This window comes from Eumetopias jubatus, unplaced genomic scaffold, assembly GCF_037043125.1.
Source record: "Eumetopias jubatus isolate StellerSeaLion01/CBP00866 unplaced genomic scaffold, mEumJub1_p1.0 scaffold_2, whole genome shotgun sequence".
Taxonomy (NCBI): domain Eukaryota; kingdom Metazoa; phylum Chordata; class Mammalia; order Carnivora; family Otariidae; genus Eumetopias; species Eumetopias jubatus.
The window spans coordinates 16842908-16859541 of NW_028274808.1; the positions used below are offsets into that span (position 1 = coordinate 16842908).

Below are 16634 nucleotides of genomic sequence, written 5' to 3' on the forward strand. Positions count from 1 at the left end.
AAGGTTCCAGAATGGTCAGGGGTGTCAAGAGTCAGCCACTTGAGCTCATCTGGGGTGGCAGGGGAGGACTACCTGAGAGAGCCTGAGGTATGACTGTGGGTCAGGAGGTCAGGAGCAAGGAGAAGGGGTTTATAAAAAGCAGTGTGAGAGGGTCGGTGGGGGGGTGTTTGTGCAGGTGTGAAGGCCCCAAATCAGCAGGTGGTGGCGGCGTCAGTGACCTTGGCTGGAGCCACTGTTGGGTAAAGTGGTTCAGTTAAAAAGCACCACAGAAGGAAGGCATGAAGGAGAAGCTTCTGGTGTGGTTTGTGTGTCTGTGAAGCATTTACCTCCAGCACATTGGCAGCTAAGTTCTGGTTTCCAGGCTGAGTTTGAGGGAAGAGTCAAAGAGATATACATTATCCAGTTAATAAAAACATCTCTTTTTGCAATGTGTCAGAGAAGGCTTTATTCAGCTTTATCATCAGCTGTATTTGCAAGACCTTTAAGGAATACATTCAAAAGATTAGGGGTCAGCACACAGTACAGAACAAGCATGGAAACATGAAGAAAATGAATCCGGTAAGTGTTTTTGGAAATAAGACCAGTTTTCACACGGCACTGCATTGTAATGTTGAGTGGGAGCTTTGAGAGTGTTGGCATAATGGAATTTTGTGTTTGGTACCTGTGACAGCAAAATAATATCAGGTTGTCTATTGGTTGGAGAATTCATTTCCTTTCAATAGAAAAATCTTATAGCAGATTTCTCCTTACTGACTCCCCCACCCTGGAAATTGTCCCCTGAATATAAAACAGGTCGCCTCATTTTTTTTCTGACTTACAGATATAAAGAATGATGAGCCAAAAGTGATTAAGTGGAAAGGGAATTTTGTTTCCTTTCCACTCAGTGAATCTCTTTTTTGATTTCACTATAAGATATTAAGAGAACTGAACTTTAAAATATCCAAGCAGTGCAAATAGAGCTACCCGTGTGCCAAAATGAAGTGGACACAAAAATTAGCCCCTGATGATGGTTAGAAGGTACCCCAGTTGGTTAGAGCTGCTGTTGGTTTTAAGTCTAGGTAAAGGAGAAAGAAACTGGAGAAACAAAAGGTTTAATACCTCCAAGGCTATATAACCCAAGAGGCTAAACATGGTGGAGGGGTTGTCCATGAAAGGAAGAGAGTGGATGGCCCATTACAGGTTTTGTAACTATCCCTTCGTACAATTGTGATGTCTAACCACACAGTCAACTATGATGATAAGCATCAGGCTCATCATGAGTAAAGGAAACTCTGAAGCAAATATTTTTTTCTCAACTCCTCCCTACCCCCATCAGAAGAGAATTTTTTTTTTTTTTTGAGTGTTTGATGTAGTGCCAGTTGGAAGACCGATAGCCAGAACTATTCTAGGGCATTAATACAAGGATGGGGAATGAATTAAAGAAAACTGTATATACTTAGAAATCTTGCCTAGTAAAGTTTAAATGGTACTATTTGGTGTTCTTGGCCAGCCATCATTTTAATAACAGTTGATGTCATAGATCTCATAAAAAGTCATAATTAATTCTTTTTCTCACAGTTTTAATTGAATACTTAAAATCAAATATGTCTCTTTCTCTTAGTCATAGCTACCTTAAAAAATCTCATGAAAACTATTGATTCTTCTCTTAGGAAAAATACACAAATTATAATTTAAAATGTTAGAATCTTGCTAGAGGTCCAAATGCAATTCAGTATAAAGCCATCTTGGGTGAGGATAGCATCCATGGAATTTCTTATAATAATGCAGTTTCACTAAAGAGCTTTCCATATAACGAGTCTCTTTAGTTTTGCTTATGCAAAGTGAAAATTTTGTTAAGTAATATAAATCATGCCAAAGGATTTGAGTTATATGCTCAAAGTAGTTTTTTCCCTTCAAAATTGAAAGGAAAATCTAATGACTGTAACCCTCAGTGGATTGGCTTCCCTGTATGCATCCTTTTGGAGTTGCTACATGTCAAACACTAAAGCCTATTCTCTAAAACCACCATTGTCATGGGTAATATGATCAATTTGGTTTATATCATCGTGTGTAGGAATGGTCTTTACCCATTCATTGGTTCTTCCAAAAGAGTGCAAAACTATTTCACTTTTTGAACTTCTCTCACTATCTCCTGATATGTTCACAATTTTGAGTCTTAATATATGTGTGTGTAACAGATGAAATAACACTTGGTGAGTCACACCACACTTAAACTGCTATAGACAAAACTAAAAAAATCAACTCTATAGGCTACCTACACAAAATCTCCTCATTAATGAAATTCTCTCTCAGATATAGCAGGAGAGAAAACTACATTATACATGTTTCTCTGAGGAGAATGTGATGAGTAAGAGCAAGAGCCTGAAAAGGGGAGAGGAAATATGTTACTAATCTGGATTATTTAGAGGAGGAAAAAATAACTTAAAAGAAGAGTAATTTTTTTCCCCTATGGAATTTGGTGGCAGACAGACAGATGACTGCAGAAAATTATCTTAGTTGTTTTCTGCCTTCATCTTTCAAGACATGTAAGGTTAAGGTGTTTGACAATAGGCCAAGTCTCACCAACTTTTGTTGGTATACGTTCCTTTTAACTTTCTCCAATTGTTAATCTGTTAGGGAGGGAGGAGCTCGAAACACCAGTTTGTTGCTGCCTGGTTTCTACAAAAGAAAGGGACAGCACTTAAACCCCAAGATACTTAATATTCTAAGAGAGAGCATTTGGTTATTCAGAATAGCATTGAACATCTTGGTCCAAATGAATTCAACCCAGAATGCTAAGGGGAAGCTGTTGATGAAAGAGATCACTAACTCTAGGTTGGGTTCCTTGAGGAATTAAGGAGCAAGGAGACGCAGGAAGGATCAGTGTCAGCAGTGGAAAGGTGTATTGGTGGTGTGCAGGCCCAGCCAACTCAAATTCCTACCGTGGGCTAGGAATGTACCCAGAAGGTGCAGATCGGGCCAGGCATTAGATAAGAAGGAATGGTGGGGCCATGGTGGCATGGAGAAGGCATGTTCCTCCTTAAAGCCACCAAATTAAAAATAAAATGAACTCAGTAGCAAGCAAACAAAATATATCTATAACTGCAAGTCCTCTGTGCTACTCAGATGGAGAATATGATTTTGAATCATGGGAAGGTGTCATATTTTAAGAACAGTGCCAGAAGATGGGGTTCAAGAGTCAAGTTATATCAGAAAACAGAGGCAATGGAAGCTACTGGTTGACCTGCGGATCTGGAGTCAAACAGACTGGGGCAGGTCCTGTGACCTCCCTGGGCCTCAGCTTCCTCATGTGTAAAATGTGGACATTAATAAAACCCATCTCCTAAAGCTCATGAAAATTAGGTGTGGAAATGTAAGTACTTAGTCCAGTGTCTGGTGTGTTGTCATAGCTCTAAATAAATGAGTCATTAAAAAAAAAAACAACTGAAATGCTTGGAAGGCACAGGAATGCTTTGCACAAAGCAAAGAGCAGGGTAGAGAGAACAAAAATATGAAACTGTCATATAGAAAAGGGAGAGAACTTCATCTCTTTTGCTCTGGGGGAAGAATATGCAGAAATTAAGGCAGATTATGACTCAATATTATAAATACTTTCTCATAATTAGACCAGGCAATGGCTTGAGCTTTGCAGAGCTGCCTCTTAAAGTAACTGAGCTCTCCATGCCTAAGTGTATTCAAGAAGTCACACACGTTCATTGGTTTGGAGGTGTTGTGGAGGAGATCCTTGGTGATTTCTAAATTCATATCAGGCTCCAAAATATGCTCTACTGTTCAATCCCTCAAATGTTCACATGACATACATTAGTCAGATGAAGAAATTGCCTGAGACCTGATCAACTAATAGCATAACAGACCGACGAAGAAGAAGTTGTGGGACATTGGTTGGCCGACCTGATGGCATACCTGAGTGATCTGGGCTGGTATTGATGGGATTGATCTAGAAAGCTCACTCTCTATTCTACACCTTTCCTATCATTCCACACTGTTGACATTTGTTCATGATTCTGCTTTCTGTAACTTATCCATCTTGATCCCATGGAGCAAAAGAGATGACTTTTTTTCTTCTTCTTCTTCTTCTACATGACAATGAGACAAATTCTCCTCTGAGTCCCCAACATATGTGCAGCAGCAGCTGTGAAAGTAAGGCTTTGGCAAATGATTGATTACGTTATTTCATAATAGAAGGGTCGAGTTTATCTTCCTGAAGCAAAAGGCACAGTGTCCACAAATGCCAAGGAAAATGTTCAGGGTGTTGCTTTTGCTGTCTTTTCAAAGCTTCTGGCTTCAACCTTCACTTATCTGACATTGAAGAACAATGTGACATTTTTAGCAACAGGATATCTGTTCCCACAGTAACAGAAGGGGAACACACCTCATTTTGTGTTCTCGCTATTCATAACTTTGTAAGAAGAAAACTGAAACATATAAAGTTTATAAAGCTGTATGTTATCAAATATGGAGAGAATCAAAACACCTAAAAGTAGGTTGCTGTTTTCTTCTTAAACCTATGGTCAGACTTTAATAAAAACAATAACAAAAAAAAGTAAATGAAACGGGTAGGATGCTGAAGTTTCCTTTTCAGTTCTCAGTGCAGAGAGTTTCTGTTTATAATAGAGCCTATATCGGGCTGATTCATAGAGTGTAGCTTACAGCTCTCAGCGTTTAATGAGAGGTCTTGCCAAGAATGTGGAATGTAAGTGTTTAAAATGAAAAGGTCACCATTGTGAAAGGCCATTACATGGAAAATAAGACTTAAAAATGATGGATATCAGAATAGGCAAGATGTAGAAACAACTTGGATCAGTAGGTGAATGGATAAAGAAAATGTGAATGGATAAAGAAAATGTGGTTAAAATGCCCCAACATACTTCAGCTCTAAATGTGGTTTATAAGTAACAGTGGAATGTTATTCAGTCTTAAGAAAGAAAGAAATCTTGTCACATGGATGAACCTTGAGGACATTATGCTCGGTGAAATAGCCAGTCACAGAAGGACAATTATTGCATGATCCGACTTACATGAGGTATCTAAAATAGTCAAGCTCAGAGAAGCAGAGAGTAGAATGCTGGTTCCCAGGGGCAGGGGTGGGGGTGGGAAGATGGTTTGCTGTTGAACAGGTATAAAATTTCAGTTATGCCAGATGAATAAGTTCTGGAGATCTGCCCTACAACACTGTGGCTGTAGTTAACGATACGGTATTGTACATTTTAAAATTTGTTAAAAGGGTAGATCTCATGTTAAATATTCTTACTACCAAAAAAGAAAAGTCAAAACTGCAACAATGTTAAGCCACCTTTTGAAAAAGTGCTATAAAAGACAACACACTGCCATCTTGGAACAAAGTGCAGGTCAGGAGAAATAAACTTTTTTTTTATTTAAAAAAATTTTAAAGGATTTTATTTATTCATTTGAGACACAGAGATACAGAGAGAGAGAAGAGAAAGCATGAGCAGGGAGAGAGGCAGAGGGAGAGGGAGAAGCAGGCTCCTTGCTGAGCCAGGAGCCCGATGCGGGGCTCAATCCCAGGACCCTGGAATCATGACCTGAGCCGAAGGCAGACGCTTAACCATCTAAGCCACCCAGGTGCCCCGGATGAAATAAACTTTAATCCACTCATAAAAAACGTATGGTTGAAAACAATATATTTCCTTTTCCCAATCAGATACGGAGTTTGGAAAAGGGATATTAATTTATTTTTTATTTTTTTTTAAAGATTTATCTATTTGAGAGAGAGAGAGAGAGTGTGTGAGCAGGGGTGGGGGCGGGGGCAGAGGTAGAGGGAGAGAGAATCTCAAGGAGACTCCACACTGAGTGCTGAGTTGATCCGGGGCTCAATATAAGGACCCTGAGATCATGACCTGAGCCGAAACCAAGAGTAGGATGCTTAACCAACTGAGCCATCCAGGTGCCCCAAAAAGGGTATTATTAAAGAAAAGACAACAATGACTACTTATTAAGGGATTACTATGTAGCAGGTACTATGCCGAATTCCTTATATATGGTATCTTATTCAAACCTCACTCCAGTGCTATGACATGAATGCCATTATTATTCCCATTTTACAGATGAAGGACTGAGACTCAAGGATGTGGAATAAGTGGATGAAAGGGCTTACAATAATCACACCTTGAAAGGATGACTTTCCAATTGTTCTTCTCCTAGTCTCTCTTAAGCCCGATCTGAGAAAGTCTCTGTCCCCACTACTAAGTCAAGGGTAAGTTAGCAGGGCTCATGGTACACTTGTCCTATCAGCAGTATTTGTGCAGTTAACTGTCCCTTCTCCATACACTTTCCTAGCTGGGCTTTTAGGATACCACATGGTCCTGGATTTCCTCCTTCCTTAGCGTACACTCCTTTTAGTCTCCTTTGCTGGTTCCTCCTCTTACTATGGCCATGCTCTTGGGCTCAGTTCTCAGGCTTCCTGTTTTCTTTGTACTCACACCTTGGTGATCTCATTCAGTCTCTTGCCTACAAAAACCATCTATAGGCTGATGGCTTATATCTCCATCCTAGACCCTTCACCTGAATGTCAGACTCCTATATTGGACTTCATACTTGACCTCTCTATGTGGACATCTAATAGACACCTCAAACTTACCATGTCCCAAATGGAACCTCCGATCCTTCCTTCAAACCTGCTCTACCCTCAGTTATCCAGTCTCTATAGACAAAGGATGGCAAATTCCGTCCTTCTCAGTTGCAAAGACTCAACTTGGAGTCAATCTCAACTCTTCTTTTTCTCTCATGTCCCACATATAGCCAGTCTGTTAGGAAGTTCTCTTTTCTCCATTTTCAAAATACATCCAGAATCCGATTTCTCACCACCTTCATTGCTTCCACCCTGCTTCGAGCCACCATCATTTTTCACTTAAATGGTTGCAAGAGCCACCTTACTGGCTTGCCTACTCTCCTTCTTGCCCTACTGTAGTTTGTTCTCAACTGAGCTGCCAGAGTGATTCAATTAGATGATGAGTCAAAGAACAATGTGGCAGCTCAGAATCTCCCAATGACTGCCATTTTTTATTGAGAATAAGGGTTGAAATCCTGCAATGGCTTGCAGGGATTGCTGTCATCTGGCCTCTGTGGCCTCTGACTTCACCTCTGCTTACTCCACACCTCGTTTTCTCCCTCTTCTTTCCACTGGCTTCCTTGCTGGTCCTCGAGCAGCCCCAGCATACTTCAGCTCTAAAGCCTTGACACTAGATGCTCTCTCTTGCAGGAAAGGGCTTCCCCCTTCAAAGCTATTCCGTCTTCTCAATGAGGATTCTTTGACAATCCTAAGTAACATGAACTCTGCTCCCCAGATCTCTGCTTAACATTGTTTAGTTATTTACATAATCTCCTTCTGTTGTAGGTAATCTACTTATGTAAGTTTTTATTAATACTTGCCCCTCCCTGGCAAGATTTTAATTATCAATGGTTTTGAATACAGCTCTGTGACTAGAACAGACTTGACTCATAGTAGATGCCCAATAAATAACTGTTGAATGAAAAAAAAAATCTTAATTTGTGGATCATGCTGATTCTCTGGAGATTATGTAATGAAATCAACTATCTCTGGTCAGCATGGATAGCGACAAAACTTCTAAAAAGGAAGTTATAAAACTTAAGTTTTCAAGCATAATAAAACCATTTAGAAGAACCAAACTATGCTAGATGAGTAACCTGAGTTGTTAATGTGGTGGTGTTTGCTCTGACTTCTCCTTCCCCTGCTTCCTGGAAGCAGGTGTCCTGGGGCACAACTAAGTTTGCTCTCTGACACTGGCAGAACCCTGTCTGTAGCGATTTTCCTCCCTACCTCATGGGATTGTGGAAGTTATTAATAAATGTAAATAAACTGTAACAGTGCCTGAATATAATAAACTCTTAGTATTTGTTAGTTGCTATTATAATTATTGTTGTCATATTTCATAGGTGATTTCAAAAGATACTACCTTAATTCAAAGAAATTAATTTTGCATATCACAATTAGCTGATGAAGGAGATATTTTAGTAGAGGTATGAAAACACCCATTTATCTTTTTAATTATCTAAGCTTAAGCTTTCTGCTTTATAGGTGGGGGAAGGGATGGAGTTGAACTGAAATCTGTTTATCCTTAAAGCTTATGCTCTTAAAACTATGCCATTTTGCAAAAATCAAGAAGAGGAACACATTTCTCTTCTAAATAACGAATAAAGTTCAGCAGAACTACACCATGAGAGAACTTTACATGTAGGGAAATAAAAAATTACTTCCTAACTGTCTGGGTATTAAGGATTGATGAAATACTTTCTGAAATAAATTTTAAGAGTTAGAAATTGATCAAGGTTCAGTGAAAATGAATATTGAGCTACAAAGGAATAGATGCTGGTTGAATTAAGATACATGTTTCCTGCCAAAGTGAATTATACCTGCTAATTATTTTAAGAGAATTTGTATGTGTAAATAAAATAAATCTAGGTACTCAGAGGTCTGGCATAAAAATATTACTGTAAAACTTAAAAGTACTTTGAATGCTGAAGTGTTTTGCAGAGTCTTAAGTGATAACCAATTCATCAATGACTTCTAATAACTACTTAGAAGGAAAAAATTTTAGAACACGATTTCTGGATAAAAGATCTGTGTGTGTGTGTGTGTATATATGTATACACACATTGATGTATATTACTATTTTTTAAATTAAAAGATACCTAGAAATTTATTGATTAATTTAGTAGGATTCTAAAGAGGAAGATGAGGAAGATGGTTTCTTTCTCCTTTCCCTTCCTGCTTGGAACTACAAAGCATTAGGTTATATAAGAAGCCCAAACCAAAAGAGTTAGGGTCTCTACTGAACACCTGTAAGAAGAGATTGGAAAGTGTAATGTACCACCCGGCAGTCTGAGGACTGAGAGGCCGCAGCAACTGCAGATTTTTGTCTCTCTTGCTGAAGAGGTATCTTTGTAGTCTCTGGAGAAAGCTCAGGTAGCTGTTTGTGGCTTTCAGGATCATGTCCTGAAACGGGGTTTATCTGAATGGAAAGAGATGCTGTGTGTATCTCAGGCATTGGGTTAGGGGGTGGTGAGCAAGGCCTTTTGAGAAATGATGGGACTTCCACAGATTGGGAAAACTGTGGAGTATTAAAGTGGACATGACTTCCTAGATCCTGGTTATGGATTAGTTTCAATGTAGAAATTCTTCGAGTCTGAGAATCTTGCATGTAGTCCTCTTGTAGAAATGGGGTGCTGATATCAGCATTTGGTAGGGGACCAGTGCCGGCAGCTGGTGGTAGCGGGTTAGTGATTTTTTGTGTATACGACACAGTTGTGTTAGATTCTTCTGAATATACAACTGTCTGGTTGGAGTCATCATTAGAATACATAGTTCCCTCAAGAGGTTTTTCGTTAGTGAAGTACTTTGTACAAGAAGGAGTGTGTGTGTTAGTTACTAATTGGTCTAAAATGTCACCCTTTGTGGGATTTGTTATCAAAGAGCTACAGAAGCTCTCTTTTCTGGGTGGTGGAAAGGGTGCCTGGATTGCCAAAAACATCCGGAGAGAGAAATAAGGTTGAAGGAAAAACAGAGAGAAAGTCAAAGTTAGTCATTATAGAAACCATTATAGAAACCATTACCCTTAAAGAAAGTAAAGCAATGTCATACCTTCTTATTACTCTACACATTTTGTTGGCTAGATGAAATGATCATTTTTATTCCATTTAGAATGCATTTTAATTTATTTTCAATAGTTGCTCTCCGGGAGAAAATAGTTTTTATAGAGAATACATTATGAAGTTTGTCTCCATCTATATTCTTGAAAAATGAACATGTGTTCTCTTGGCATGTTTTTAGACCTTGAGGTATATGCATATTTTTAGACTTTGAGGTATAGGTACTGTATATTTAGTCACATTGTTTTGATAACACTTTTCACATTTGGGGCACAATTTGACTAATATCTCCAACACAGAGTTCTTTTAGCTAATATAATAAGCAGTTGCATAACTCATGTTTATTGAATAAATTACATATTGCTGACCTCATAACTCTGAAATCCAAAGCATCAGCTAACAGCTTTTTAAGAATTAAAAAATAATTGGAATCATTATGTTAGAAAGTGATCTACCTTTACGAACTGAATTAAAAATAAAAACACACAAAGCCTGTTTTGAACTTAAAATGTGTCTTCTATGTTGTAAATACAAGGTTGGCAAGGAATACGAATACAAAACAAAACATATTAAAGATAAAACATGTATCTAAATATGCACCTGTTACTAGAGAAGAGGCTCTAAAGCGGTAGTCTAATAACCATGCTTTAACATCACACAGTAGACATGAGTGTGCAGGATTACCTGAGTTGGTGATTTTTTTTCTTGTAAGTTTGGGCGAACGCTTCTAAAACCTTTTGCTGCAAGAGAGGAATATGTAGCATCTCCGTTCAGTGTCTCTTGATTTCGATCATTGTAAGATCTCCAAGCTTTTATTAAGGGAAAACAAATTGGATACAAAAATATCTACATTCACTTTTAACATTTTTTTGGTAAAATTTATTTTTATTTCTAAAATTGAAGATCTCTTTTTAGAAATTAAATTTAGTTTAATAGACATAACGGTATATGCAATTGAAGTTTACTACGAGGTCAACAATGTGACTATGGATGTTAAAAACTCACAACAAATGTAGTGATTATTCAGAATGGCTTTTCTGTACCTGAGTCTGGTGACTGAGAATCACGCCCTAAAAGAAAAAGAAATGTTGAAATTAATACTAGCAAAAAAGCAATGAACAATCCAGTAAAGATCATTGGACAAAAAGCCACATCCACTTTTTTTTTTTTGCAAACATTATCTCATTTCTAAAACTCTAAGTAAGTCAAATCTACTAAATGGGAGGTTTGTGCATTTATTTTTATTTCAATGAGATTTTCATTCATTAAACAGTATGTAATTAACACGTATGACAAACACTGATATTTTTCCTTCAGTAATACTGCAACCGTGTAATTCTATCTTATTATTGCTCAAGCTGCATATATGAATCTTAACATATCAAATTAAAAGATCAAAAGGTATCTGGTTTGTAAGCAGTGACTGTTTCTTCAAGCATTAAATCAACACTGGATACTTAGCTATTAGTGCTCTGGTGTTACTAAACATACTCAACTCCTGTGTTAGATAGTGATTGATTTTTTGTAGTTTGCACTTAATTTTTATACTTTAAGAAGTGTACTTGTTTCTACCATATTATGTGATATTTTCAAATCATTCTCTACTCTAGATTTTGAGTTTCCTCCTTATTGCCATTTTAAAGTCATTTTGTATTCAATTATGAAAGAGATGTTACAATATATTCCACTGTCTTGCAGTAAGCTGTGGAAAATGAGTTTCAGTATTAAGAAATTGCTTTTATAATGCAGTTGGAAAGTGGCTCAATGACATATTTACTGTCAGTTTTATTCAAATTATACACTCAAGAATCTTCTGTAACTTATGCACACTTGAGGCAATCGGTTTGTATTGCTTGGTTCTTTTATACCACATGGTCAACTTCACATAGAATCATAAAGCCTGAACTTTAGAAAGGACCTTGGGGGTCATCCAGCCTGATCTTGTATCTAATCCTAGACCCCCCCCACAGGGTCCCTGAGACCGTTCTTAAACGGCTGTATTTCAATGCCTAATAGAACATGAATGTTACATGTAAAAGGGACTCTTCGTTTTCTTTCTAATGTTTATGGGATATTTTGAAATCTAAACACATGAATTTGGAGTGATAAAAATGAGTTGAGAAATGAGAGTTTGACTTTTAGATAAAATATTTGATATTCTTTCCAAATCAAAGGAAGAAAAAGAAATGTGAATTAGCACAGAGTACATTACCATGTCTCCAGCTCAGGTGAGTTAGAGAACACTAACAGATCTTCATCTTTTATGGTAATAGCTAATATAGTGTGGAATTTATCTCTAATGAATTTAAAATCAGAGTAATAAAATGGGTACCACAAAGTAAAAAATAGCTTTCAAGAGTTCTATGTGGAATGCTTACTAGACTGTATTTCTGGGATTTAATGGAAGCAGAAGTGATTGAAATTCTCTATCACTTAAATAATAATGAGGATTCTATAAAGAAAATAAACAGGGTAGCAATACGGAGCAATCAAATTCTGCTTTGGAGCACTCAGGGAGAGAGATGTCATGACCACCTGCATGTCACATACTGTTTGTGGACAAGGAGCACGTTTTGGGACTTGAGGGAATGGCAGTGAAAAGGGAAGCAGCATGAATAATTATTATTTATATTATAATTATTTGCTTAAGAATAGGGATTTTATTTCACTCTTAGTGTGATAAAACTGAGCTCATAAAGAAGGGTGTGTGGTTATATGCCGGGGAATAGACATGGTGTGGAGGAGGAAGGTATATTGATTGAGCAGATTTGAAGGACACTTGAAATAAACTCCCTTTAACTGATAGTTTATTCTTCTTACTGGTGACCACACTGGAGATTATGAAACCCACAGTGGGATAAACATTAAGTGTGAGACTCAGAGGACAGTCACTTTGGGCTCCACCAGAGGCTTCTCTCTCCCCCTGTCCTGGGCCAAGGATTTCCAAATGAAACTGTACCTCTGCTACCGGAAATATGGGACATTAATGATGGTAAGCTTTTTAAAGCTATACTCAAATTAAAAAAAATAATAAGGATGAACTCTACTGAGCCCTGCTTAACATGGTAGACACAAGTGTGTAGAATTATGAGCAAGGAGAAGGGAGAAAAATGGCCATGGATTAAAACTTCAGGGTGAACCCATATTTTAATGAGTCTTAAGTTAATGATTAAAATCTACTTTTAAGTGGGTGGTCTTTAAAGGATACTCAAGTGTACAATGTTTGTTTCTTTAACATAAAACCAGTTATAGATATTTAATACATCCAGTCCTGATTTGCTATTTTATTATAATCCTTCAGAGGCACTGAAAGATAAATACTACCCCACATGACTACTATTAACCATAGACTGCTTTTATTTAATTTCTGCCGAGAAAGCTTAGGAAGGGAAGACAAGTGTGATTTGGAACAGGTAACAGAAAGCATCCTGGAACCATGGCAAGTAAAGAGAATATCGGTTAAAAAAAAAAAAAAGTCTAGCATGTAAATGATTTGGCAGAGTCATGGCGAAAATGGTTTTGTCCAGTGGCTTGTTCACTTGTGAAAATTCTAAGGATCAGAGCCTTTCATTCCTGGCATTCTTTAGTTGATGCTCATTGCTTCTCTGGAAATTTAAGAATGAGTAAATGGGACAAATTTATCCATTCCCTGGCTATTTTGCATGTGAATATAAATAGGGTATGTGAGAATTAAGAACTATCAGAGCTCTTCACTGGTACAATGAACATCCCCCCTCCAGGCAAAAGGTGGTGGACACCTGTCACAGAAGTTGGCAAGGCATTCCTGGCTCAGTTTGGGGATTGGGCTGGATGCCCTCAGAGGTCCTTTCTGATTTTATGATTCCAACGTTACAGTTTTTATGTAGCTGTGTTTGTGATACCTGTTACATCATAATCTTTACTCTGAGGTTTTATTTAAATTCCTCTTAACTGGTATGCTATATTAGACATTATAAACTATACTTTTCTTGAAAATTATGATGATTTTAATTCTTATAGCTCCTTTCTTTAAAGAGCTCAAATGCTTTCCAAGAATTAATTAAACATAGTAATTCAAGTCAGCTAATTGCATGCCTACTGTATTTCTAAGTACTGTGATAAGATTTTTTATTTCTTTTTTTAATTTACTCTTATTTAATTATGACAAATCCTTCTGAGTCTGGGAAATGATTAAGTTCTCAGAGAGGTAGGAAAATGACAAACAAATTCTCTCTCTCTCTTTTTTTTTTACAGAAAGGAAACTTGAGGTACAAACAGATGACATTTCCCAAGGGTATGTATAAAACACAATACCACCATATCAGTGTTATCTTAGACTGCCGAGTGTTTTGGTGAAATGAAATGGTCAACATAGTCATCGCTGTGGTTTTAGCTTAGGTTGTGCTATGAATTGTTCATTGGACTTTACCTCTAAAGGGTTGACAAAGACACACTGATTTAAGGGACTAATAATTGATGACTAGTAGTTCATACTGACTTTGTGACCTGAGGGGGACGGAAGGAAGCTGAGAATCCTTTGCGGAGGGGGTCTTTTACTTCAAGGCTGTTTTATTTTAATAATCTAATGTAGTAAATATTTACTAATCCCCCTTTGATTCACAAAAAGACACTGTGTCAAATAAGTTCTTGTGAAGAACCGTATAATGTAAGAGGCATAAAGAGGCTGATTTCTTTCTTCAAAATGTAATTAAAACTTCCTTGAAAAGGGGATATATCTTATGTGTCTAATGAATACAAAAGAGATCCATTTTTCATGTAACAAAGAACAAAGTTCAGGGGACTTCATTCTCTAGAAATCTTACACCAAGTGATATAAAAGTTTAAACGGTCCAGAGCCATTACATACTTTTACTACTGAAGATTATTTCATTTTCCTAAAGTAGTAAATCTTTTCTGTTATTTTGATTCTGAAGCATTAAAATTTTTCCACTAAGCTGAGTGATATGAAATTGATATTCTAGTTTTGACTCTCCAGAATGGCAATCTCTATTTCAATCTACTGTTATTTCTCTCATGGTTACTTTTGTAAATCATAACAATTTGGCACTGTTGAAATAGTGCCACGTTCCCTAGACGGGCCACTCAGATGGTCCACATCTGAATAGCTTGGGACGGAATTTTACTCGGTTGAAATGTCAATGATATTTGTGGTTCGGCATTCCAATTACCTGCTGGCCTCAGAATTCTATTTATGTAATCTATTTGTTTGTTTGTTTATTTTCTTTTTCCCTTCATTACCATTTCCCTCAGGTATCCACATTTGATTTTTTCTAACATATTTCCATGTGCATACACACATGAACAAACATGTACAAGTACGTATATAGAGATTTTTCTTAACCAAAATAATATTATGCTATATACACTGCAGTGCAGTTTGTGTTTTTTTTAAAATGCACCATATTATGGAACTTGTACATCAAAATCCATTTGTGAACTGGACGTGGTGGTGGGTAAGGGTGGGAATTCTACACCTAAAATCGTGTTTTTTTTCCCTCAACATGGCTGGCTAGTTTAGGATCAAAGTGGCTTTAACCAAGGACATCTTCAGTATTAATTAACTACTAAATTTATGTGTGTAAAAGACACTGCTACGCACAGTGTGAATTAAAATTATTTACACACTCTCCATCTCTCTCCAACTTCTCCCAAACCCACAGATATTATAAATAAAAAACAAGGAACCCTCCACTAACCAACACACAACCAAAACAACTAACCAACCAGCCAACCAACCAACTAGTCACGAGAAGGTATGGGCCTATTTCAGGGCCTCCAGCCGCAGGGGTTGCTGGGTTCACTTTGATCCTTCACAGCAGTCACCCCTCTCGGTGCAGACTGTACCCACAGGCGTAGGTCATAAAGAGACGCACCTCAGTGGACACCGAGATATCACACTCCCAATTACTTTCTACAGATATATATCTGTGGATATGCGCTAATCTTAACTGGACCAAGATGTTTAAAAACTTTACATTGGAAGGGTCTTTGCTGATTGGATTAAAGGAAGCTTTAAGGTCTTTTTCAAAACTAATATTTTATCACATTGCTTGTGACCTTTGGCAAAGAAGTGAATTCATAACAATTCACTTTCCTGCAAATCCCTTTTCCTGCCCCCATGTGTACCCACCCCCCCAACAGTTTTTAGGTAAAAAAACCCCAAAAAACAAAGCCCCTGTGAGTTATCATAACTAAATATTATATTAATTTAGTTCATGAGAAAAAAAAACTTCAATAGTTATTAACACTTGCAGTTGTTCCTCAGCACATTTTTGGCAGGTGACTGTTGTTTTAAAAAAAAAAAAAACTTTTTTTTGAATAAGATATCAGTTTCCTTTGGCTTTTTATTTTTAGAACAAAAAAAGCCAGAAGGGATAGGAGCTATTCTTGAGACAAGAAAAATAAGAACTTGTAGGGCATTCGAAAGGTATTTACAGCTACTTTCATCATCCAAGCAAGATAACTCTGGAAAGAGAGAAAGGTCAGATTAAGTCATTTGATCGTGACATTCTGTGAGTTAGTGATATTATACCTGCAGCCAATAGGTTTGGAGAACTTTGAACTCTCTTCACAGATGTTAATGTAACAGACATGGCGGCACGTTTGCGAGCACACCCACTGCTATCTGAAAGCAAAAAAATGACACAGCAGAGGCCACAGCAGAGGAGAAAGCACATGCAGTATCATGCATTTTAAGTGGAATGTGCCAGACATCCGTGAGGAAGATGAACAGTCAGGATTAGTAACCGTGGAATACATCTGAAAATTTCACACCCGCCCCAAACCAAAACAAACAGAACAAAAAGAACCAGGGGTCTGTCTTAGAAATAGATGCCAATGCTTTAGTAAAAACACAGATTTTATACTTAAGATTTTATGGGTTTTCTTTAATGAAAACACAAATATAGAACTCAACTTTGTTTATACCATTTAAATTCAATTAATATTAAATTTATAAGCAGTGTGAATAGCTTTTAAGGTTAGGGACAACCTGTCTTGACTCTTGA

The 16634-nt window shown here is 37.3% G+C and overlaps 1 protein-coding gene across 14 annotated transcripts in view; it reads right to left on the reverse strand.

The window, feature by feature from the left end:
* SORBS2 (sorbin and SH3 domain containing 2) overlaps positions 1-16256 on the reverse strand; it is an 89166-nt gene extending 72910 nt beyond the window's left edge. For 7 of the 14 annotated variants that reach the window (XM_088021377.1, XM_088021373.1, XM_028099882.2 and 4 more), the window contains exons 1-3: positions 16160-16220; positions 10671-10697; positions 10312-10436 (exon numbers count right to left, since the gene is read on the reverse strand). In XM_088021377.1, coding sequence (XP_087877503.1) covers positions 10312-10436; positions 10671-10697; positions 16160-16220 — 213 coding nt within the window. Of the gene's footprint in view, positions 1-326; positions 363-8849; positions 9492-10311; positions 10437-10670; positions 10698-16159 lie in introns of those variants that run through there. The other 7 variants (XM_088021378.1, XM_088021376.1, XM_088021371.1 and 4 more) reach the window with 6 other exon arrangements.
* Between the last annotated feature and the right edge of the window lie 378 nt (positions 16257-16634).